The sequence below is a fragment of the Anoplolepis gracilipes genome, chromosome 10 (genome assembly GCF_047496725.1).
Source record: "Anoplolepis gracilipes chromosome 10, ASM4749672v1, whole genome shotgun sequence".
Taxonomy (NCBI): Eukaryota; Metazoa; Arthropoda; class Insecta; order Hymenoptera; family Formicidae; genus Anoplolepis; species Anoplolepis gracilipes.
In genome coordinates, this window is record NC_132979.1 from 2,111,162 (window position 1) to 2,136,154 (window position 24,993).

The 24,993-nt window shown below is 27.9% G+C and overlaps 3 protein-coding genes and 1 pseudogene across 3 annotated transcripts; all 4 read left to right on the forward strand.

Moving 5' to 3' along the window:
* The first annotated feature begins 1,270 nt into the window (after positions 1 to 1,270).
* On the forward strand, positions 1,271 to 3,456 carry LOC140670611 (uncharacterized). The gene is made up of 9 exons (XM_072901310.1): positions 1,271 to 1,457; positions 1,629 to 1,748; positions 1,829 to 1,946; positions 2,010 to 2,271; positions 2,361 to 2,486; positions 2,567 to 2,657; positions 2,835 to 2,968; positions 3,030 to 3,162; positions 3,349 to 3,456. The coding sequence occupies exons 1-9, from the start codon at positions 1,314 to 1,316 to the stop codon at positions 3,409 to 3,411; spliced, it is 1,191 nt and encodes a 396-aa protein (XP_072757411.1). The 5' UTR covers positions 1,271 to 1,313; the 3' UTR covers positions 3,412 to 3,456.
* A 1,525-nt stretch (positions 3,457 to 4,981) lies between these two features.
* On the forward strand, positions 4,982 to 7,119 carry LOC140670612 (uncharacterized; annotated as a pseudogene).
* Positions 7,120 to 8,623: 1,504 nt separating this feature from the next.
* LOC140670313 (uncharacterized) lies at positions 8,624 to 16,630 on the forward strand. The gene is made up of 17 exons (XM_072900874.1): positions 8,624 to 9,352; positions 9,524 to 9,643; positions 9,724 to 9,841; positions 9,905 to 10,166; positions 10,260 to 10,385; positions 10,466 to 10,556; positions 10,734 to 10,867; positions 10,929 to 11,166; positions 13,131 to 13,274; positions 13,363 to 13,482; positions 13,563 to 13,680; positions 13,999 to 14,260; positions 14,332 to 14,448; positions 14,657 to 14,747; positions 14,859 to 14,995; positions 16,203 to 16,335; positions 16,403 to 16,630. Exons 1-17 carry the CDS (start codon positions 9,209 to 9,211, stop codon positions 16,451 to 16,453), a joined length of 2,406 nt encoding a protein of 801 aa, XP_072756975.1. The 5' UTR covers positions 8,624 to 9,208; the 3' UTR covers positions 16,454 to 16,630.
* A 2,255-nt stretch (positions 16,631 to 18,885) lies between these two features.
* LOC140670606 (odorant receptor 9a-like) lies at positions 18,886 to 23,985 on the forward strand. Its single transcript, XM_072901306.1, has 9 exons — positions 18,886 to 19,298; positions 19,387 to 19,506; positions 19,589 to 19,706; positions 20,029 to 20,290; positions 20,362 to 20,478; positions 20,685 to 20,775; positions 20,851 to 20,987; positions 23,722 to 23,854; positions 23,935 to 23,985. The coding sequence occupies exons 1-9, from the start codon at positions 19,155 to 19,157 to the stop codon at positions 23,983 to 23,985; spliced, it is 1,173 nt and encodes a 390-aa protein (XP_072757407.1). The 5' UTR covers positions 18,886 to 19,154.
* The last annotated feature ends 1,008 nt before the right edge of the window (positions 23,986 to 24,993 follow it).

The window sequence follows — 24,993 nt, forward strand, 5'->3', positions numbered from 1 at the left end:
AGAAAATATATAATAATAATCGCAATAATAGTTATATATCTTATTGTGTCACAAAAGTAATTGTCTAGATCATATATTAGATCACACATATTGGGTACATATATGTATAACCAGTACAGTAACAATGTAAAAATGTTGGCTTACAAAGAAATACGGAAAAAATATTTTTTAAGATAATAAAAATGTTTAATGTCTAAAGGTGTGTATCTTATATTTATGGTATAAATTTAGATGAGCAAATCAATATTTATATCATTATCTATTGTAACACGTGTTAAACAAAATCTCAAAAGCAATAGAACGTTTAATTTATTATCTACAAGTGTTCGTTGTGTCTATTTTTAATTACTTTATTCATTTCAAAAATTTTTTAGAAAAACATACTATTTATTAAATTCTATTAAATGTTTAAATTTGATTTTAATTTATTTTATCGCTCTATTTTTGCGTATATTTATTTAAAATGTGTAAACTGTTTCACAATTACACGTGATATATTTAATTAATTATTATCTGTGCTAAATATGTTTATATATAAAATGCTGTAAGTTATAATATAAAAAAAAGAACGCGTCTTATAATATTTTTATATAAATTTTATATTAATTATATTAATTGATAATAATTCTTAACTGATTATATAATTGCATTAATTTCAATCGTGTCAAAGTCAAAAGAGAATTGTTTAAATAAAAATTATGGTTTAGATCTGTACTATGTATTATCAATATTTACATAAATTTATTTTATACAGCTACCATTTGAAAAACGCAGCATGAGATCGTTCACACTAGTAAACTGATTCTCCTTCGATAGTATTAGCCAACACTTGATTCGATGCATTCGCCTGCAAATAAAAATAAATACATTAATATATAAATATCTTGCATACAAATGAAATCGTAGTACATTTTAGTTACTTGTTAAAGTGTTCTCCTCCATTGATAAAAAATATGACAACAAGCAGTATAGAATTATATCATAACGTATGATCGGTGTTTCATCTGAAACGTTGATGCACAAACCGCGTATCACGCAAAACTAAACGTCATCACTTTTCTTTCTTACGCTACATTATTGACAACATAAAAAATTAAAACTGCAACACTTTTTCCGCGTATTTTTTAACTATAGGAGGAACTACCCATCCTATTAGCGATTCCATTTAAATCGGTTTAACATATGACGTATAACGCTTCCTTATCAATACGATATATCGGCGTTGCAAGAGAATATACAATGAGTCGAAGAGGGAAACTTTTCTTCGGCGACGAGTTATTAAAGAATTCCTCTTCAACTATTACAGTTTACCAATGGACGCCTTTGACAATAGATATTATCGTATTAACAAGCTATTGCTTTCACATGTCGGCTTGTGGCCGAGTCGATCTTCATCTAAAAAGAATATATTTCTCTATTGTACAATATTCAGTATATTGATTTTAATATTGCCACAGGTACCTTACAATTAATTAACATACGCAGATTAAAAGATTCAACTGATATTTCTCCAAGAAATTTTAAAAAATTTTCATTTTCATTTTCATCGTTTCAGTTTTTTCACATAAAGTTGTATCCAGAATTATACAATCATTCTTAAATATAATTACACAATGCTTTATCGACAGATCGCATATTTGTTCAAACATGTGACAAATCTGGCCGATTTGTACGATGTGCTACCGACTTTCACTGGTGCAATTATATGTTTCATGAAAGTGATTAGTTTGTCTTATAAAATTAATGAAGTAAGAATGAGCATAAACCTATAAATAAAAATCAACATAGAGAATTATTCTCTCCATCGAGGAAGAATTATTATCTCCAGTTTAGGATGCTTATTCAGCATGTGCAACACGACTGGCGGCTATTGCAGAATCACAAGAATATTCAAATTCTAATGGAATACGTCGAGAGGAGTCGGATCTTCACAATGGCCTATTTAAGTATATCATAACGATATGATCGTTTCCTCGAGCAATCGTGCGAAGAGACAATTTCCTTTTCAGTTTTTTTCAGCGCGGGTGCGCTTAGTTACATCACAGCACCGCTTACAATACCGCTACTCGATATTATGCTGGCGTCGAACGTGACAAGACTGAAGAAGCTGCCACATTCGAGTGAGTTCTTTCTAGATCTAGAAAAGTATTACTACATTCTCTTCGCGATCACATTCATAGGATACTACGGAGCCGTTCTGGCGGTAATCGCGATTGATACCATCTATTTCACGCTATTGCAACATAGCTGCGGTATGCTGGCCCTATTAAGGTGAATATGAAACATCCCTTTTGCAGAATTGATTTGACGTGAGAGAAAATATGTTTCATACACATATGTATATTGTGTACTGCTTGCAGTCATTGTTTGGAAAACTGTGTTATATACAACAATTCAAAATGCATCGATTATAATTACATATTTAAGTGGGACAAGAATGTTGAGAATATGAGACAATGCATACAGCTACAAATCAGAATAGAAAGGTTCATATATAAATTCATGGGCAGTGTTAAAGTTTATTGAAAAATATTATAGGTGATAAAAATATCTCTGTTATTAATAGACTGATTCAATTAATTGAGTCAACGTTTTCGACGTGTCTTATTATTGACATTGGTTTAGGAGTTTTACTTCAATGTTCCGCGTGCGTGATGGTAATAAATATGTGTGTAATGTATTATTAATATTAACATAATAAATTATATAAATTAGTATATTAGTATATAATTAATATATTTCGCATTAAAATGTTGCATAAAGTATTCTTTGCTGTTAGTTTAAAGTTATAAAATTTAAATAGTAAATCGTATAATTTGTGCATTATTGTGCAGATCGTAACTCATATGAATGCTGTGGAAATGATGAGAAACGGTCCACTATTGATCCTTCAAAATATTCGAACTTTTTTCAACAGCTGGATAGGGCAGGAAATAATAGACCACAGCTCTCAGATTTCTGTCGCAGCGTAAGTTGTTAATTTAATGAACTGATGAAACTGGATTTGTGCGACTATAATATACTTTCAGATATAATGGAATGTGGTATCAAACATCTCTGAAAACAAGAAAGATGTTATTGTTCTTACTAATGAAATGTCAAAAGCCAATTCGCCTAATTATAGCCAAATTTTATGTAATCAGTTTGGAAAATTATTGTACGGTACGGCGAAATTCAATGCATATGAGTAATACGAAAATATATTATTTAATAATTGTAAACAATTTTTATTTATATAAAATTTATATAAAACACATACGGGAATATTAAACATCTTTTATAATTTTACAAACTCTTAACATGTATATAATAATGTTCATATTTAACATTATATTACATTTTTTTAAGGTCATGAAAACATCTGTCTCCTATGTTACATTAATGGTATCGTTAAATTCGGGTGATACATAATCATCTACATAATTTGAAATTCTGCGATATTTATTTTATGCGCCAAAAATAAAAATCATTGTGAATAAATATTTGCGAGAATAAATATCTCGTCCAATATTGTCTTATATTATAATATATTTTAATTTTGTATTATCTTCAATTTTATACATTTTAATTTTCATACATAAAGAAACATGTTTTTTTTAATTTTAATTTAATTAATATATATTCTAAATAAATTTTTAAAATTATATATAATAACGCGTCTAGTAAACTACAATGATAATTCCTTCTTCAGACACATTGATAAACATTAGTATATCACAGTTGATACATCAAGTGATTCACAATCATACAAAATGTCTTTCTATGACAATCGCTACTATTATCTCAACAAACCGTTCCTGTTCATTGTCGGCCAATGGCCATTTCAATCGCGAATGGAAAGTAACGTGATGGTCACCATTACACACTACTGTTCGTTTGCAGTTTGACAGCTTTAGAGGTAAAAAAAGAAATCATGTAAATTTGTATAAAATTTTAAAACTCATATATATTGTAGCTTCTTAATAAATTGGCACCCAGGAAGTGATAAGATATAGCTGCATAGCTATATAGGATGGGTCACTCATCTTTTGAGCATGTGTTTTCCCGGGCAATTGTTCGTAGACACAAGTATGGAAGTATTCAACAGAGCGCAAGTATCAAAATTATTCTTTAATCATGCTTTAATTACACTAATTAATAATTATTTCAAAACAACAATACTATGGTTCGGTATAATCTTGATTAATTGCACGTATAATTTTGTTTACACAGTCGCTAAAAACTAAATCACACAAAACATTTTGATCGTGCAGGTATAGTTCGCGATGGTACATGTTCTCGTTAAAAACATCAAGATTATTAAGCATATTGCTTTATAAGAATATTTTGCCTTGTACACTCACGATCGCAAACATGTACACCATGTCGATGACCACATTCAGCTCGGTTTGTGTTCGCGTTAAACGTACGAAAAATGTCTTGTATAATAGCTTTCACAACGTTATGCCATGATAATATTCTTTTAAGGTGATGCAAACAGCCATGTCGTACTTCACGACCTTTACGTCAGTCAGCTAGACATATAAACTTGTTAAAATAATCGCGTTCATCCAGATCGTTAATTTTTATTATTGTGTATTACTGTTACAGAATATAATAAATTTGAATTTGGAATTATTATAATAAATAAATGTTAATATGTTTCGCAAGAATGTGTAGTTCTCTTTTACTATTAAACTCCATTCACATGTTTGTATCGTAGGCAATATGATTCGTATGGAAGCAAAAAAACATTTGAAACATAAATCGATATGACATTTAAGGTGCTTCTCTTATATATATAAAATTATACATAAAACGTATAAATATGATTCAACTAAAATGTGTTTTAATTTTTGAAAGTTGATTTTCATTTTTATTCCATACATTGCTGAATTTTATATGCATTCATTGCGCACGTTTGCAGAATATAAAAAATTGTATTAATTAATAATTCTTTATTATTTTGTTATTTTACATAGTTTTTTTCATTGTTAGATGCAATATTTGTTGCAATTGATGGATCAACATTGGCGTCTTTTTCATAGCGAATACGAATTTGGTATTTTAAGGCGTTATGCTAACATTGGCTACAAAATAACCAAATATTATTCAGGTAACCGAATAAATAGTTTTAAATCCCATAAACACATTAAACAGACCGTCAGTATTCAAAATGCGTTTTTATCGCGATAAAATTGTGCGTATTTCTTTTTGAAATTCTATTATAATATAAATAACGTAAACTACATATACGCATATTTGTCGATAAAAGCATATCCTGAATATGGACTTAATAATTTAGTAGTCAACTTCTAATCTGATGATAGATGTTCAATTAGATACTAATTTTAAGAGAAAATTTTTGTATTATTAAAAATGTTTAGAAATAATAGGATAAATGTAACAAGGTATGCATTTTTGCAGTGTACATTAACATATTCGCAGTAATGTTTATGTTAATACCGTTATTGCCAAAAGTTTTAGATGTTATAATACCGTTGAATGAATCACAGTTATATATATAGTTGCGGGAGATTGGGGAGTAGACAAAGACGAATATTATTATCCAATTTTATTGCACTGTTACATTTGCATTGTAATTGGTACTCGATGTATGGTAAACGTTGATAGCATGTATATAGTGTGCGTATTACACGGTTGTAGTTTATTTAACGCTCTTGGGTAAGCAATCGAGATTGTAAAATACATGCTAAATATACATTTACTATATTTTTTATTTATCCATTAGATAGGTATTCTAGTTTAAAAAATATCTCGATACTGATTGTCTGCGAGTTTGACAATATTTTATACATTTTTTCAAGTATCGGTCTTGCAAATATTATCGATGAGGCTAAACTTGTGAAAGACGAAGAAACAATAAGCAAAAAACACTAAGTAGTAAAAGAACATCATTCTAAAGATTATTGTGAAATGATTGTGTGTTTGAAAAAACATCAAGTCGCAATAGAGTTCGTATTATGGAAAATTTAAATTGTTAATAATTTTATTAATATTATTCAATTATTATATGTATATTATGATTATATGTTGTACATTAAATTTTTCATATATAATAATTTGTTTACAATCTTTTAGATTTATTAACGCACTAGACTCTGCATTCCAAACTGCGACGTTTTTCATCTTGTCTTTAAACGTAATGATTTTGAGCCTAATTGGATTACAAGTAAACAATTGTCATATGTCAATTATTAAAAATGTTCATAGAAACACCTAACAAAGTTCGGCAAAGTTTTATACAGTTCTTAACGTATATGGTTTTGTCAAAATTATATCTAGCGCACATAAATAAATAAATAAATAAATAAATAAATATATATATATATATATATATATATATATATATATATATATACATGTACTTTTATTTATCATATGCGCTATATAATCTATAGTTACATTATAATATGTAATGTAAGTACATATACTAAAATATATCGCCTTTATAGCCAGTATTCGTATGATTATTTTTGTGTTGTAAAAGAGATAAGATAAAAAAAAACATGTAAATATTTATAAAAATTTAAAAACTCGTATATATATTGTAGCTTCTTAATAAATTGGGACAAACCCAGGAAGTGATAAGATACAGCTGCATAGCTATAGGATCGGTCACTCATCTTTTGAGCATGTGTTTTCCTGGGCAATTACTCGTAGACACAAATATGGAAGTATTCGACAAAGCGCAAGTATCAAAATTATCCTTTAATCATGCTTAAATTACACTAATTAATAATTATTTTGCAACAACAACACTATAGTTCGGTGTAATCGTGATTAATTGCACGTATAATTTTGTTTGCGCAGTCGTTAAGAACTGAATCACACAAAACATTTTTATCGTGCAGGTATAGTGCGCGATGGTACATGTTCTCGTTAAAAACATCAAGATTATTAAGCATATTGCTTTATAAGAGCATTACGCCTTGTACACTCACGGCCGCAAACATGTACACCATGTCGATGACCACATTCAGCTCGGTATGTGTTCGCGTTAAACGTACGAAAAATGTCTTGTATAATAGCTTTCACAACGTTATGTCATGATAATATTCTTTTAAGATGATGCAAACAGCCATGTCGTACTTCACAACCTTTATGTCAGTCAGCTAGACATATGAACGAAAAAATTGCTTAATATATTATAAAATACTGTGTATAAACCATTTCTTTCATAGACTGTTAGTTGTTATTGTTGAAGAAGATATTTCAAATAGTTATAATAAATGTTAATTTGTTCACATTAAGAATATGTGACTTCTTCTTTATCAGAATTTAGTCACTTATATATATATATATATATGTATCGTAAACACATGACGTCTAGTTTCCTGAAGAGACAAGGACCATTTGAGGTGTTAATCGATAGTATAAAGTCGCGTATGACATCAAATAAAACATGAAATAATTATGCGAGATATCTTCAAAACCATACGAAGAATATCTCGCTATTATAAATTCTATTTATGGCTATTAAAATTCCATTTACGTTTTATATTTATCTGAATAAAGTACCGCAATATTTTTTATTGATATTACACTATGTCGTCCGTTTTAAAATATCCTCGCACAAAGTTTTAACGGAATATTAAAGTAACTATACATCATGCGGTATCTGCACTGCCTGCTGGTGAGTACATATAGTAATGAATTCTTATTCAGTGTAGTAAAATCATTTTTTTTATACGCGGTATTTTAGAATTAACAAACTCCGTCTTTTTCATAGGTTTATAAAATGTTTATGAAAATTCGAACGCTCTTCTATATGCAATTTGCCATATTCGGCGTTACAATAATGGATGGGCAGCAAGTAGAATCTCGAGATAATAATATATTGATCTGGTTAAGAAAATTTTAAAAATAAATATAAAAAAATTTATCGTGAGAAAATATATAATAATAATCGCAATAATAGTTATATATCTTATTGTGTCACAAAAGTAATTGTCTAGATCATATATTAGATCACACATATTGGGTATATATATGTATAACCAGTACAGTAACAATGTAAAAATGTTGGCTTACGAAGAAATACGGAAAAAATATTTTTTAAGATAATAAAAATGTTAAGTGTCTAAAAGTGTGTATCTTATATTTATGGTACAAATTTAGATGAGCAAATCAATATTTATATCATTATCTATTGTAACACGTGTTAAACAAAATCTCACACACAAAAGCAATAGATCGTTTAATTTATTATCTACAAGTGTTCGTTGTGTCTATTTTTAATTACTTTATTCATTTTAAAAATTTTTTAGAAAAACATACTATTTATTAAATTCTATTAAATGTTTAAATTTGATTTTAATTTATTTTATCGCTCTATTTTTGCGTATATTTATTTAAAATGTGTAAACTGTTTCATAATTACACGTGATATATTTAATTAATTATTATCTGTGCTAAATATGTTTATATATAAAATGCTGTAAGTTATAATATAAAAAAAGAACGCGTCTTATAATATTTTTATATAAATTTTATATTAATTATATTAATTGATAATAATTCTTAACTGATTATATAATTGCATTAATTTCAATCGTGTCAAAGTCAAAAGAGAATTGTTTAAATAAAAATTATGGTTTAGATCTGTACTATGTATTATCAATATTTACATAAATTTATTTTACACAGCTACCATTTGAAAAACGCAGCATGAGATCGTTCAAACTAGTAAACTGATTCTCCTTCGATAGTATTAGCCAACACTTGATTCGATGCATTCGCCTGCAAATAAAAATAAATACGTTAATATATAAATATCTTGCATACAAATGAAATCGTAGTACATTTTAGTTACTTGTTAAAGTGTTCTCCCCCATTGATAAAAAATATGACAACAAGCAGTATAGAATTATATCATAACGTATGATCGGTGTTTCATCTGAAACGTTGATGCACAAACCGCGTATCACGCAAAACTAAACGTCGTCACTTTTCTTTCTTATGCTACATTATTGACAACATAAAAAATTAAAACTGCAACACTTTTTCCGCGTATTTTTTAACTATAGGAGGAACTACCCATCCTATTAGCGATTCCATTTAAATCGGTTTAACATATGACGTATAACGCTTCCTTATCAATACGATATATCGGCGTTGCAAGAGAATATACAATGAGTCGAAGAGGGAAACTTTTCTTCGGCGACGAGTTATTAAAGAATTCCTCTTCAACTATTACAGTTTACCAATGGACGCCTTTGACAATAGATATTATCGTATTAACAAGCTATTGCTTTCACATGTCGGCTTATGGCCGAGTCAATCTTCATCTAAAAAGAATATATTTCTCTATTGGACAATATTCAGTTTATTGATTTTAATATTGCCACAGGTACCTTACATTTAATTAACATACGCAGATTAAAAGATTCAACTGATATTTCTCCAAGAAATTTTAAAAAATTTTAATTTCCATTTTCATCGTTTCAATTTTTTCACATAAAGTTGTATCCAGAATTATACAATCATTCTTAAATATAATTACACAATGCTTTATCGACAGATCGCATATTTGTTCAAACATGTGACAAATCTGGCCGATTTGTACGATGTGCTACCAACTTTCACTGGTGCAATTATATGTTTCATGAAAGTGATTAGTTTGTCTTATAAATTTAATAAAGTAAGAATGAGCATAAACCTATAGATAAAAATCAATTTAGAGAATTATTCTCTCCATCGAAGAAGAATTATTATCTCCAGTTTAGGATGCTTATTCAGCATGTGCAACACGACTGGCGGCTATTGCAGAATCACGAGAATATTCAAATTCTAATGGAATACGTCGAGAGGAGTCGGATCTTCACAATGGCCTATTTAAGTATATCATAACGATATGATCGTTTCCTCGAGCAATCGTGCGAAGAGACAATTTCCTTTCCAGTTTTTTTCAGCGTGGGTGCGCTTAGTTACGTCACAGCACCGCTTACAATACCGCTACTCGATATTATGCTGGCGTCGAACGTGACAAGACCGAAGAAGCTGCCACATTCGAGTGAATTCTTTCTGGATCTGGAAAAGTATTACTACATTCTCTTCGCGATCACATTCATAGGATACTACGCAGCCGGACTGACGGTAATCGCGATTGATACTATCTATTTCACGCTATTGCAACATAGCTGCGGTATGCTGGCCCTATTAAGGTGAATATGAAACATCCCTTCTGCAGAATTGATTTGATTTACGTGAGAGAAAATATGTTTCATACACATATATATATTGTGTACTGCTTGCAGTCATTGTTTGGAAAACTGTGTTATATACAACAATTCAAAATGCATCGATTATAATTACATATTTAAGTGGGACAAGAATGTTGAGAATATGAGACAATGCATACAGCTACAAATCAGAATAGAAAGGTTCATATATAAATTCATGGGCAGTGTTAAAGTTTATTGAAAAATATTATAGGTGATAAAAATATCTCTGTTATTAATAGACTGATTCAATTAATTGAGTCAACGTTTTCGACGTGTCTTATTATTGACATTGGTTTGGGAGTTTTACTTCAATGTTCCGCGTGCGTGATGGTAATAAATATGTGTGTAATGTATTATTAATATTAACATAATAAATTATATAAATTAGTATATTAGTATATAATTAATATATTTTGCATTAAAATGTTGCATAAAGTATTCTTTGCTGTTAGTTTAAAGTTATAAAATTTAAATAGTAAATCGTATAATTTGTGCATTATTGTGCAGATCGTAACTCATATGGATACTGAGGAGATGGTGAGAAACGGTCCAATTTTGATCCTTCAAAATATTCGAACTTTTTTCTACAGCTGGTTAGGGCAGGAAATAATAGACCACAGCTCTCAGATTTCTGTCGCAGCGTAAGTTGTTAATTTAATGAACTGATGAAACTGGATTTGTGCGACTATAATATACTTTCAGATATAATGGAATGTGGTATCAAACATCTCTGAAAACAAGAAAGATGTTATTGTTCTTACTAATGAAATGTCAAAAGCCAATTCGCCTAATTATAGCCAAATTTTATGTAATCAGTTTGGAAAATTATTGTACGGTACGGCGAAATTCAATGCATATGAGTAATACGAAAATATATTATTTAATAATTGTAAACAATTTTTATTTATATAAAATTTATATAAAACACATACGGGAATATTAAACATCTTTTATAATTTTACAAACTCTTAACATGTATATAATAATGTTCATATTTAACATTATATTACATTTTTTTAAGGTCATGAAAACATCTGTCTCCTATGTTACATTAATGGTATCGTTAAATTCGGGTGATACATAATCGTCTACATAATTTGAAATTCTGCGATTTACTTTATGCATAGTAATCAAACATAGAAATAATTGTGAATAAATATTTCAGAGAAATAATATCTCGTCTTATATTGTCTTATATTGTAGTATATTTTAATTTTGTATTGTCTTCAATTTTATAACGTTTTTAATTTTCATGCACAAAGAAACATGTTTTTTAAATTTTAATTTAATTAATACATAATTAATACATTTAATATTCTAAATAAATTTTTAATTAAAATTATATATAGTAACGCGTCTGCAGTAAATTACAATCATAATTCCTTCTTCAGATACATTCATAAACATTAGTATATCACCAGTTGATACATCAAGTGATTCATAATCAGACAAGCGCATAAGATAAGTGCATTTTACCGCAAGCAGTAAAAGGACAAGCAAGTAAAATATTTTACCGTATGCAGTAATGTACTTTGTAAAAAAGTAGAAACAAAATGTTTAACTAAAATTATTTTCATTTTAAAATAATATTACGATATCTCATCAGAAATATTTTTTCTTACGTACAAATATGTACCTAATTTGATATTTTTTAAAAGTTAATGTCAATCAAAGACCTCAAAACATATATAGAATGGTAAACTGATCAAAAGATGGTAATTAGATCTAAATAAAATTATCTAAAGTTAAGCTGTCATATTTTTAATTTTCTATTAATAATTACGTAAATTAAATATATATATATATATATATATATATATATATAATTTTAATTAACTAAAACTATTTGTATTATAATTCAAAAAGATTAATTTATTATTAATATAAACAACAAGTAAATCATAAAATTTTAAATAAATAAAGTTAATTAATCTTGTAAACTAAATAAGATACATCACACAAGTTAAAAAAAGTTTACGCACATTTCTCTTGCTATAAATAATATTGTATATTTCAATATTATATTATACATGTATAATATTATATTATACTTATTTATTAATGTTACCGAAAAATTCTTTTAAAAAATTCAATTTCTATGTTGTCGATTAATTTTAATTGCTTTACTAAAATAATTTCAGTGTGTGCCTAAATAAAAGCTGTATTCCTCCAAAGCACATATATGTATATATTTTAAGCTATTCTTTGCCTTACAGTTATATAACTTTTTTTTTAATTATTAAAGCGATGACTAAATAACGTCAATACAAGTTATATTTTAAAATGTATTTTCTATCATATGAAAATAAAAATATAAATAATCCATAAAGTCTAAGTTAATTTGAATATTTAGAGATTTTTTTTTCCTATAAATATTGTCTATCTATTGTCCAATACCTTTGAATATACTTATCCGATTATTCATTAATATTATACGGAAAACATCAATGAGAAAGAATTAATCCGACATGAATTAATTTTAATCGTTTTACGTAGTAAAGGTGAACACACAGTAAGTTTAAAATGTGATCGATAAAACATTGTTGCCTATATATAAGCACGTATTCTTTAAATTTTTCACACAGTTTTACAAACCTTATTTGATAAAGTAAATGACAGGTGATGAATACATAACATCAATAGTAGATATATCTCACAAATCGCAATCGCAAAGAATACGTAAAGAAAAACGCGGTTCATTACTCATAAATATATGATGCTCCGTCTTGCAGTACTAGATATTTTAGTGTCGCCCGTTCTCTCGCTTTGTGTCAGAGTTTTCTTTCTAAACATATTTCAAAGCGAATAAACGATAAGTAAATAAACGATAAGTTACGCGATTATGCCAGCAAGTTATCCGACCGTCTTTGACAACATTTTTCTGCTGTAATCTAATAATACAAAATGTCTTTCTATGACAATCGCTACTATTATCTCAACAAAACGTTCCTGTCCATTATCGGCCAATGGCCATTTCAATCGCGACTGAAAAGTAACGTGATGGTCACCATTACACTACTGTTCGTTTGCAGTTTGACAGCTTTAGAAGTATTTGAAATGCATAACGATATAAATAATAGTGATTAAAAATTAAAACTAACAATAAGACTAAATGTCTTTTCTCGATATACTGTAGTTGTTGGGTCTGATAGCCGGAATAACGGATCTGAGCATCATCATGGAGAATACATCGCCATTATTGGTCAACAGCCTCATCTTTGTAAAGTTAATCAACTCCCTCTGTAATAACTATAAAGTTCGTACGTTAAATTTTGCCTCCCAAAGTTAATCAAATCGTTCTGTGATTATAAACCAAACGATTTCTTCGAGCTGCAGATGAAGGATCTTCTAGAGGATATCGAAGAGACTTGGAAGACGATTCCTCTCGGACCAGAAAATAAAATACTACGGAATTACGCGGAACAAAGCAAGAGATTAACGATGCAATATGCATGTAAGTATTTTAATTTTATGACGATTAAGAATTATTGACGTCTTCAGTACATCAGCTGTATTTACTCAGTAATATATATAATAATTTGATATTACAATACTTCTTAATATCATCACTGAATTTTTCTGACAAGTAATTTTTCAACTGAAATGTAAATATTTCTATTTTTTTTCTTTTACTTTAAATTATTTCGTATGCATTCCGAAAATGTGTGGCCTTTTATTTTTAATTAAACAATATAGCGTTCCTTTTTCTATTAAATTCATGTGATGCGAATAACCTCAACAATCTATAGATGAAAAAAATGAATGGTTGCAGTTAGTCTTTATTGTATGTGGATCTCTTACTCAACGATGCCGATCGTCTTCAGTGGAATACACTCGCTCTTACCGACGAATGAAACTTACACAGCCAGATTTTTATATCGCTTAGAACATGTTCTCAACGTGGATAAGTATTTCAATCTCTTGATGCTTCATGGGTTTATTAGTGTATTCTATATAGTGTCGGTGCCGATAGCTGTCGACTGTTTGTTTATTCTTTGCATTCAACATGCCTGTGCATTGTTCGAGGGTATAAAGTAAGTGTTCTGCTTAAAAAAATATAGGGTGTCAAAAGAATTTCTGAACGAGTAATATTTTTACGAAATAGGTACAAGATAGATTGCATACGAGGCTCAGATTTTGTAATGCTCAAGCCGAATATAGCGGACGATAAAGTATATCATCTCATAGTTGACTGCATAAAATCGTACAAACGTGCCTTAAAGTTAAGTACCAGTAACGTCTTTAAATATACAATGTATCTTGCGTAATTTGATTAGAAGTTGTAAAATATATGATTTTTATATACCTTTTATCTCTTTCTGCGACAATTTAAATATTTTTATATCGCTTCCCTTCTTTCTATATCAAGTTGAATTCAATTAATTATAACATTTTTAAATAGACTGATACATTTGTTTCATGTTTTACAGATTTTCAGATCTGCTGTCGTCCACTTACGCAACATCTTTTTTCTTTTTATTAGGAAATGCAGTAATAAGTTTAAGCTTTAACGCGGCTGAGGTAAATATTCAATAAATTTGAAAGCTTTATACTAGCCATTTCATTTGGGAATATATATATATATATATATATATATATATATATATATATACAAGAATAATAATGTTTAAGTTGACAATGGTGGACAATCAGTTAGATGAATATATCAGAATCCTTGCTTCTAATATGGCGCAATTGATACATATATTTTACATGAGTTTTACATCTCAACGATTGATCGATCACAGCAGCGAACTCCAAAAAGCAATGTATACATAAATTAATCAATAATATTGAGTGTATTAAATGAAGTCTTTATGTTTATTTTTTAAATTAAGAAAGAAAGTTGAAGAAAAAGAAGTATATTGAAGTAAAAATCTTTTTGCAATAATATATATCATTTTATAATTCTATTTCAAGTGTGTGTATGTATTCAGAGTGTCTACTCAAATTTTGTAAAAAATTCCTTGACAATTCCCTGATTTTCCAAGTATTTTTGTCCAAAATTCCAAGTAAAATATTTTCAAGACCTTTTAATACTACTTTCTCTAAAATAAATTTTTTTATTACATGCATTTTCTATGTTTTTCATTCATACGAAAGAAAACACGGAGAGTCTTAAGTTTCAAGGCTAGAGAGATTTATAAATACTAAAAAAAACTGGATAACTTTCATTAGATAATTTTTCATTTATATAAAATATTTATTTCTTTATCATTAAAAGTTACAAAGAGTATGTACTTCATATTTAATATTATGTTAAGACATTTATATAATATAAACAAAATATATATTTATATAAGACAAACTGAACACCAAGTTCACGTTGTTTCACTTTATCTGGCGATGATTTTTTAAACATTTCTTCCCAGATTTTAAGCGCTTAAGAATGTCACAATACTTATACAAAAAGTTCTATATACTCGTATATGCGTAAAAATTTTTAGAATATTAATTAAACAAATTAAATTGTCAAAGTAAACGCTAACCATATTTCGATAATTTTGAAACTTGACATCTCACAATCAGTTTGTCTCGAGCCATTTTTTTGTTTAATAGAAGGAACTATTTGTTTTATTTCATCAAAAACTCTAGAAAAATACTTTATTAAAAAGAAAATCAAAATTCTCAACAATGAGTTTCCACGAACTGAGACGTCAATTTCACAGACACGGCTGACTGTTTACAAGATGAAAAGCAAAATAATGAAAAAAAGAATTTTCGAAAAAATTCCCTGAATCCCAATAAAATTCCATGAGACTTTTCTGATTTTTCCGATTTTTTTTTTAGATACAAAAGAAATCCTTGAATATTCCCGATTTTTCATGTTTTTTCAGAGAGTAGACACCCTGGTACACAAATATACGTACATGTATATTTGTATATCATCACACACAAATTTTAATACTTTTTTAATTAGTATCACCATTTAAATAAGAAATAAACGATAAATCAATATATCAAATGTATTAACAGTTATAGTTGCGACTGGTACAAATTTTCATTAAGATCCAGGGAACTGTTGAAATTCACGTTAATGCGAGCTATGAAACCATGTCAAATAAAAGCTGGTAAAATGTACATAATGTCACTGGAAAACTTTAGTTCGGTACGTATTATTAAAAACGTATCAGTATTTTGGCGATAAAATGCAAAATCTCTTTCTTCTTTTTCAGATGTTAAAAGTTTCTATGTCTTACTTCACAATGTTGACGTCTATGCAATAATAATCATATAAAGTAGTATAATAATCTGGAAATATGTTAAAGATATTAATTGCAAGCTAAATTATGTAATATAAAGGATAACTTAAGCCCTCTAATGCACTAATTTAATACATTATTTTAAAAAATATAGAGTAAACTAGGGTATGATGGCCATACGGAAAAGATGGCCATAGGCTGTATATTTTGTATATAATTGCTACATGGTGCGCTTTTTTTAGTCATTATCAAAGATAATAGATATTTTAAATATCGATTAATGGCTAAAAAAGCGCACTATGTAGCGATTATTAGAACAGTTACAAGCCTGTGGCCATGTTTTCCGTATGGCCATCATACTCTATTTTATCCTAATTAAACTTTAAATTAATATTAATTTCTTTTATTTTATATAGAATGCGATCTTAATACATATAATGAATGATAAATATACATGTGTATCTCATCATCTTGCTGTCGTTAATTATTAATAATTGACGTAATCATGTAAAAATCAAATAATAAATAATAATAATAATAAAAAAGCGCATCTACTCTTTTTCAAGTCCATTAATTAAATAAAATTATGCTGTAAAACTAATATTTATTTATTAAACTAGATTTTAATAGATGCATGTCAACTATCACTTAACATGTTTATCATATTAATGTTATAAAATAATTATTAATATTATAAATATTAATGATATATTAGGAATCGATAATATTCTTAATGTTAATTTTCATATTGAATATTTATATTTCAATCAAAATATCCTAAGTCTTTTTGTTTCTTTTTAACTATTATAACATTTATAAAATTAAAATGTTTGAAATGTTTCAGTTTTCAACAATAGCGATCAGAAATTGCACTTTTTTTCTGTCTTTCAATATAAAAAATTCTTTTCTTTAGTAAAATATCGTTATTTCTGGAGAAAAATCTGAAGAAAGAAAAATGACTCGTTGCAGCTGCAACAATTTATATGTGTGGTGTCTTTTACTCTACGATGACCCTCATTATAGGTTGACTGTACTCGCTTTTACCTACGAACGAAACTTCCACAAGCAGATTTCTATTTCGCGTGGAACACATCCTTGACGTGGACAAGTACTTCACCCTATTGATGATTGTAAAGTCTTTTGATTTAATTATTATATATTATTAATAAATTTTTAATTAAAATTATATTTAATAACGCGTTTAGTAAACTACAATTATCATTTCTTCTTCATCATCAATTCATTCATCAAACATTAGTATATCACCAGTTGATACATCAAGTGACTCACAATCAGAGAAGCGCATAAGGTATATTTTACCGCAAGCAGTAAAAGATACGCAAGTAACATATTTTACCGTATACAGTAATGTACTTTGCAAAAAAATAGAAATAAAATGTTTAATTAAAATTATTCACATTTTAACATAATATTACGGTAGCTCATCAGAAATATTTTTTCTTACGTGCAAATATGTATCTAATTTGATATTTTTTAAAAGTTAATGTTAATCAAAGACCTCAAAATATATACAAAATGTTAAGCTGATCCAAAGATGATAATTAGATTTGAATAAAATTATGTAAAGTTAATTTCTGTGATATTTTTAATTTTTATTAATGTTTATGATTTTTAATTTTCTATTAACAATTTTATAAATATATATAATTTTAATTAAATAAGACTATATTATAATTCAAATAGATTAATTTATTATTGATATAAACAACATATCATCAAATTTTAAATAAATAAAGTTAATTCATTGTGTAACTTAAATAAAATATATCACACAAGTTAAAAAAACATTTACGCACATTTCTTTGTTATAAATAATATTATATATTTCAATATTATATTATACATGTACTTATTTATTAATGATAAAAATTCTTTTAAAAAATTCGATTTCTACAATGTCGATTAATTTTAATTGCTTTACTAATAAGAAGATGATCTCAGTGTGTGCTTAAATGAAAGCGGTATTCCCCCAAAGCACATATATATACTTTAAGCTACTCTTAAGCTATTCCTCAAAGTTATATAATTTTTTTTTTAATTATTAAAGCGATGACTAAATAACGTCAATAGAAATTATATTTTAAAATGTATCTTCTATCATATGAAAATAAAAATATAAATAATCCATAAAGTCTAAGTTAGTATAAATATTTATAGATTTTTATCCTATAAATATTATCTATATATTGTCCAATATGAATATACTTTGAATATACTTATCCAATTATTCATTAATATTATACGGAAAACATCAATGAGAAAGAATTAATCCGACATGAATTAATTTTAATCATTTTACGTAGTAAAGGTGAACACACAGTAAGTTTAAAATGTGATCGATAAAACATTGTTGCCTATATTTAAGCACGTATTCTTTAAATTTTTCACAGTTTTACAAATCTTATTTGATAAATGACAAGTGATGGATATATAACATCAATAGTAGATATATCTCACAAATCGCAATCGCAAAGAATACGTAAAGAAAAACGCGGTTCATTACTCATAAATATATGATGCTCCGTCTTGCAGTACTAGATATTTTAGCGTCGCCCGTTTTCTCGCTTTGTGTCAGAGTTTTCTTTCTAAACATATTTCAAAGCGAATAAACGATAAGTAAATAAACGATAAGTTACGCGATTATGCCATCAAGTTATCCGACCGTCTTTGACAACATTTTTCTGCTATAATCTAATAATACAAAATGTCTTTCTATGACAATCGCTACTATCATCTCAATAAAACGTTCCTGTCCATTATCGGCCAATGGCCATTTCAATCGCGACTGGAGAGTAACGTGATGGTCATCATTACACTACTGTTCGTTTGCAGTTTGACAGCTTTAGAGGTATTTGAAATGCATAACGATATAAATAATAGTGATTAAAAATTAAAACTAACAATAAGACTAAATGTCTGTTCTCGATATACTGTAGTTGTTGGGTCTGATAGCCGGAATAACGGATCTGAGCATCTTCATGGAGAATACATCGCCATTATTGATCAACAGCCTCATCTTTGTGAAGCTAATCAACTCTCTCTATAATAAGTATAAAGTTCGTGCGTTAAATTTTGCCTCGCAAAATTAATTGAATCGTTCTGTGATTATATAAAACGAACGATTTCTTCGAGCTGCAGATGAAAGATCTTCTAGAGCATATCGAAGAGACCTGGAAGATGACTAATTTCGGACCAGAAAATAAAATATTACAGAATTACGCGGAGCAAAGCAAGATATTATCGATACAATATGCTTGTAAGTAATTTTAATTTTATGACGATTAAGAATTATTGACGTCTTCAGTATATCAGCTGTATTTACTCAGTAATATATATAATAATTTGATATTGCAATACTTTTTAATATTATCACTGAATTTTACTGACAAGTAATTTTTCCATTGAAATGTAAATATTTCTATTTTTTTTTCTTTTACTTTAAATTATTTTGTATATTCCGGAAATATGTGGCCTTTTATTTTTAATTAAACAATATAGTGTCCCCTTCTCTATTAAATTCATGTGATGCGAATAATGCCAACAATCTATAGAAAAAAAAAAAAAATAAATGATTGCAGTTGGTCTTTATTCTGCATGGATCTTTTATTCAACGATGCCGATCGTCATCAGTGGAATACACTCGTTTTTACCGACAAATGAAACTTACACAACCAAACTTATATATCGCTTAGAACATGTTCTCGATGTGGACAAGTATTTCAATCTCTTGATGCTTCATGCGTTTATTAGTGTATTCTATGTAGTGTCGGTGCCGGTAGCTGTCGACGGTATGTTTGTTCTTTGCATTCAACATGCCTGTGCATTATTCGAGAGTATAAAGTAAGTATTCTGCTTAAAAAAATATAGGGTGTCAAATAAATTTCTGAACGAGTAATATTTTTACGAAATAGGTACAAGATACAACACATACGAGGCTCCGATTTTGTAATGCTCAAGCCGAATATAGCGGACGATGAAGCATATCATCTCATAGTTGATTGTGTAAAATCGTACAAATGTGCCTTAAAGTTAGTACCAGTAGCGTCTTTAATATAAAACATATTTGGCATAATTTGATTGGAACTTGTACGATATATAATTTTTATATACATTTTATAGCTTTCTGCGACAATGTAAATATTTTTATATCGTTTCCCTTCTTTTTATATCAAATTAAATTAAATTAATTATAACATTTTTAAATAGACTGATACATTTGTTTCATGTTTTACAGATTTTCAGATCTGCTTTCGTCCACTTACGACACATCTTTTTTCTTTTTACTAGGAAATGCAGTAATAGGTTTAAGCTTCAACGCGGCTGAGGTAAATATTCAATAAATTTGAAAGCCTTATAGTAGCTATTTTATTTGGGAATATATAAGAATGATAATGTTTAAGTTGGTAATGGTGGACACTCAGTTAGATGAAATGATCAGAATCGTTGCTGCTAATATGGGGCAATTAATACATATATTTTACTTGAGTTTTATATCACAACGATTAATCGATCACAGCAGCGGACTCCAGGAAGCAATGTAAGCATAAATAAATTAATAATATTGAGAATATTAAAACAAACTCTTGTGTTTATTTTTTAAATTAAGAAAAAAAGTTGAAAAAAAATATATTAAAGTAAAATACTTTTTGTAATAATATGTGCTATTTTATAATTCTATTCCAAGTGTGTATGCATCCAGGGTGTCTACTCAAATGTTGTAAAAGAAATTCCGTAAAAATTCTTTGATTTTCCAAGTATTTTTGTTCAAAATTCCTAGTAAAATTATATATTTTCAAGACTTTTTAATACTACTTTTTCTAAAATAAATTTTTTATTACATGGATTTTCTATGTTTTTCATTCATACGAAGGAAAACACGGAGAGTCTTAAGTTTCAATGCTAGATTTATAAATGTACTAAAAAAAACTGAACAATTTTGATAAGATAATTTTTCATTTATATAAAATTTTCATTTCTTTATCATTAAAAGTTACAAAGAGTATGTATGTAGTTCATATTCAATATTATGTTAAGACATTAAATATATAATATAAAAATATATGTTCTATCGACTTTAAATGAGATATTGCTAAATATATAATATAAAAATATAATGTTCTATCGACTTTAAATGAGATATTGCGTTATTTTTTTTTGTATCGGTCTGCAATCTCTTGTACTTTCTGGATAAAGTTCTAGATATGAGTAAAAATTATTAAAATATTTATTAAACAAATTATTGAAACGCCAGTATAACATGAATCTTATTTACGTCTAGTGTCTCGGGCGATCTAATTTATATAATTATCTAATATAATATTTTGATAATTCTTATACATATATAAAACTTTTTGTAGGACAAAGTGAGTGCAGAGTGAACCTGGCGTTTCAATTTATCCCGATTTTTTCCTGGCTTATTTTTTTAATGGCCAGCACTATTTGTTTAATCAATCAGGAATTCTAGAATTATTAAAAATAAAGCCAAAACTCTCAACTCAATTAATGAGTTTCCACGAAGTAATGAGACGGCAGTTTCACACACACACATTTAAATAAAATAGCACGAAACTGCAATAAAAAAATTAATTCCGTGAATAATACGTAACAAATTATCTCATACATAATAAATTATCTGTTTATTCGCACAAAGTTTGATCCTAAGTCCGCTCATCTCCTAATCCTTCGTTGTTGCATCTTCATAAGGACTCACAAAACACTCTGGCGATATTTTGCACGATACTCCCGATTTCGATGCATATTACGTTTATTGATACACGAAATCTATGTCGAATTGATTGTGGAACGACGAAATTGCAGGATCGAATGATCTTGAAAATCGCGAAACGCCATCAATTGCGTGCGAAATAAATCTGTCTTGAGACTATGGCCCATATTTAAACTTCGATCGACGCCCCCAATGTACGCTTGTATACGCGATATTTGCCACAAAACTTGACGAAAACGACGACGCAGAATAATCGCGACTCGACCCGACTGGCTCCGCGGATACTGTCTGATTGCGCTACGCGCGTAGTAAAGTTGACCTTTATAGCTGTCATATGGTGAGAATGGCATGCGTGCCTCGCACCACTGCGTGACTGTGTTACGTGTAACAACCGTCGACCGTGAATCGTCCGCGATATTTTTTCCCCTAATACAGTTTTTGTCGCACGTGTTTATTCTCTATATTCATTACTCCGCGATGAAATAATATAATAGTTTTTTTTTCTCCACGCGGAGAAAATATAATAATGAAAATTAAAATACGTAATATTTGTAATCGTGGAATATATTAACATATACAAGAAATCACGCGCGATACTTCTATTTAATAATATATAGATGAATATTTATATACGAGTATTATGTTTTACACAGGAATTAGGATTACAATTATTCAGATATTTTGAGGTACAAACAAATAATCGTTAATCAACAATAGAACAAATACATAATTTATCATTTTTATAGTTTGTACGAAAAAAGTCATTAATGCCTTTACACGTAAATTTATACACATATTGGAAAACACATACATTTTCTATATAATATACAAAATATATAACAATATTGGTATATTGATAATTGAATTGATGTATTGATATGCATAAATTTATTTTTAAAGACATTAATGACGCCTTCTGTACATACCCACAATTAATTTTTTATAGACGAACAAAGATACGAGCGTTTCGGTATGTCCGGTATCCCAAATGATTTAATTGTTTAATTAACATTCTAATAATTTTTTCACATAAAACTTTTTATAAAACTATCGTAAAATTTTTAAGCGCTTAAAATCTGATGAAAATTGCTCCAAAAATCATCAACAAACAAAGCAAGACGCAGTAAACTTGGCATCTTAGTTTCTCTCGAGTTATTTTTTTTGTTTAATAGTCAGAACTATTTGTTTAATTTTATCAAAAACTCTAGAAAAATACTTTATTAAAAATAAAATCAAAACTCTCAACAATTAATGAATTTCCACGAAGTAAAACGCCAGTTTCACAGACACGGCTAACTGTTTACAAGATGAAAAGCAAAATGATGAAAAAAAGAATTTTCGAAAAAATTTCCTAAATCCTAATAAAACTCCATAAGACTTCCACTGATTTTTCCAGATACAAAAGAAATTCTTGAATATTCCCGGTTTTTCATGTTTTTTTGAAGAGCAGACATCCTGGTATCATACACAAATTTTAAAGTTTTATTAGTACCATTTAAGCAAATGAAAAATAAACGATAAATCAATGTGTCAAATGTATTAACAGTTATAATTGCGACTGGTACAAATTTTCATTAAGATCCAGGCAACTGTTGAGATTTACGTTAATGCGAGCTATGAAACCATGTCAAATAAAAGCTGGTAAAATGTACATAATGTCACTGGAAAACTTTAGTTCGGTACGTATTATTAAAAACAGTATTTTCAGTATTATCAGTATTTTGGCGATAAAATGCAAAATCTCTTTCTTCTTTTTCAGATGTTAAAAGTTTCTATGTCTTACTTCACAATGTTGACGTCTATACAATAATAATCATTTAAAATGGTATAATAATCTGAAAATATGTTAAAGATATTGATTGCAAGCTAAGTTATTTAATATAATGGATAACTCAAACAGTTTTATAACGCATTAGTTTAATACATTATTAAAAAAATATTTTAACCTTTAAATTGATATTAGTTTCTACTTTTATACGTAATGTGATCTTAATATATCTAATGAGTGACAAATATACATATGTATCTCATCATCTCGCTGTCGTTAATTATTAATAATTGACGTCATATGAAACAAATAATAAAAAGGCTAATAATATTAAAAAAGCGTATCTACTCTTTTTCAAATCTGTCAAATAAATAAAATTATGCTTTAAACTATAAATATTTATATATTAATACTTATTTAGTAAATATTTATTTAATAAACTAGATTTTAATAGATGCAATTTAACTATTATTTAACGTCACATTTAACAGCACTGCTTACTATACCGATGCTCGATGTATACTTTTGTTAATCCTGACAACGATGAGATATAAAAAAAAGATTCGCCATATTCAAGAAGTTCTTTTTGGATCTAAAAAAATATGTTTATATATATATTTTATTATGTTACTCGTTTAAGTTTGTAATATTTAACTACAATTTATTTAAAATTTACAATAGCATATAGAATAAAGAGTATTGAAACAAACAGATTAACTTTTTATATAAAATTTATTTTAACTTTTTTAATACATGTACATTTTCTGTACGTCCCAATTTTCATTTTGTATCGATTTACAAGCAAACGCTTGTAGCATCTGTTGGTATAATAAATCGTTCACACACAGAATATGACAAAGAGAGAAAACATGCCGTTTTATCATACGCAGTTATATTCGCAGTAATGTAACATAAAAATTGAAATAAAGAAATAATCTATCGCAAGAGTTCGCCAAAATCTATGCTTTAATTCTAAATTTAAAAAAATATTGTATTATAGCATTTTGTTAAATATTGTTTTCTATTTGATTAAAATCTATTTTTCATAAT

Bases quoted from the DNA above. Each gene is read 5' to 3' on its own strand.
- LOC140670606 (XM_072901306.1), top strand. From the start codon at position 19,155: ATGTCTTTCTATGACAATCGCTACTATCATCTCAATAAAACGTTCCTG. The intron at 19,507-19,588 runs GTTCGTGCGTTA...TTCGAGCTGCAG, and splicing joins CTCTCTATAATAAGTATAAA to ATGAAAGATCTTCTAGAGCA. The intron at 20,479-20,684 runs GTTAGTACCAGT...CATGTTTTACAG, and splicing joins TCGTACAAATGTGCCTTAAA to ATTTTCAGATCTGCTTTCGT.
- LOC140670313 (XM_072900874.1), top strand. From the start codon at position 9,209: ATGGACGCCTTTGACAATAGATATTATCGTATTAACAAGCTATTGCTT. The intron at 9,353-9,523 runs GTACCTTACATT...CTTTATCGACAG, and splicing joins TGATTTTAATATTGCCACAG to ATCGCATATTTGTTCAAACA. The intron at 14,261-14,331 runs GTAAGTGTTCTG...TTTACGAAATAG, and splicing joins GCATTGTTCGAGGGTATAAA to GTACAAGATAGATTGCATAC.
- LOC140670611 (XM_072901310.1), top strand. From the start codon at position 1,314: ATGGACGCCTTTGACAATAGATATTATCGTATTAACAAGCTATTGCTT. The intron at 2,658-2,834 runs GTAATAAATATG...ATTATTGTGCAG, and splicing joins AATGTTCCGCGTGCGTGATG to ATCGTAACTCATATGAATGC. The intron at 3,163-3,348 runs GTACGGCGAAAT...CATTTTTTTAAG, and splicing joins GTTTGGAAAATTATTGTACG to GTCATGAAAACATCTGTCTC.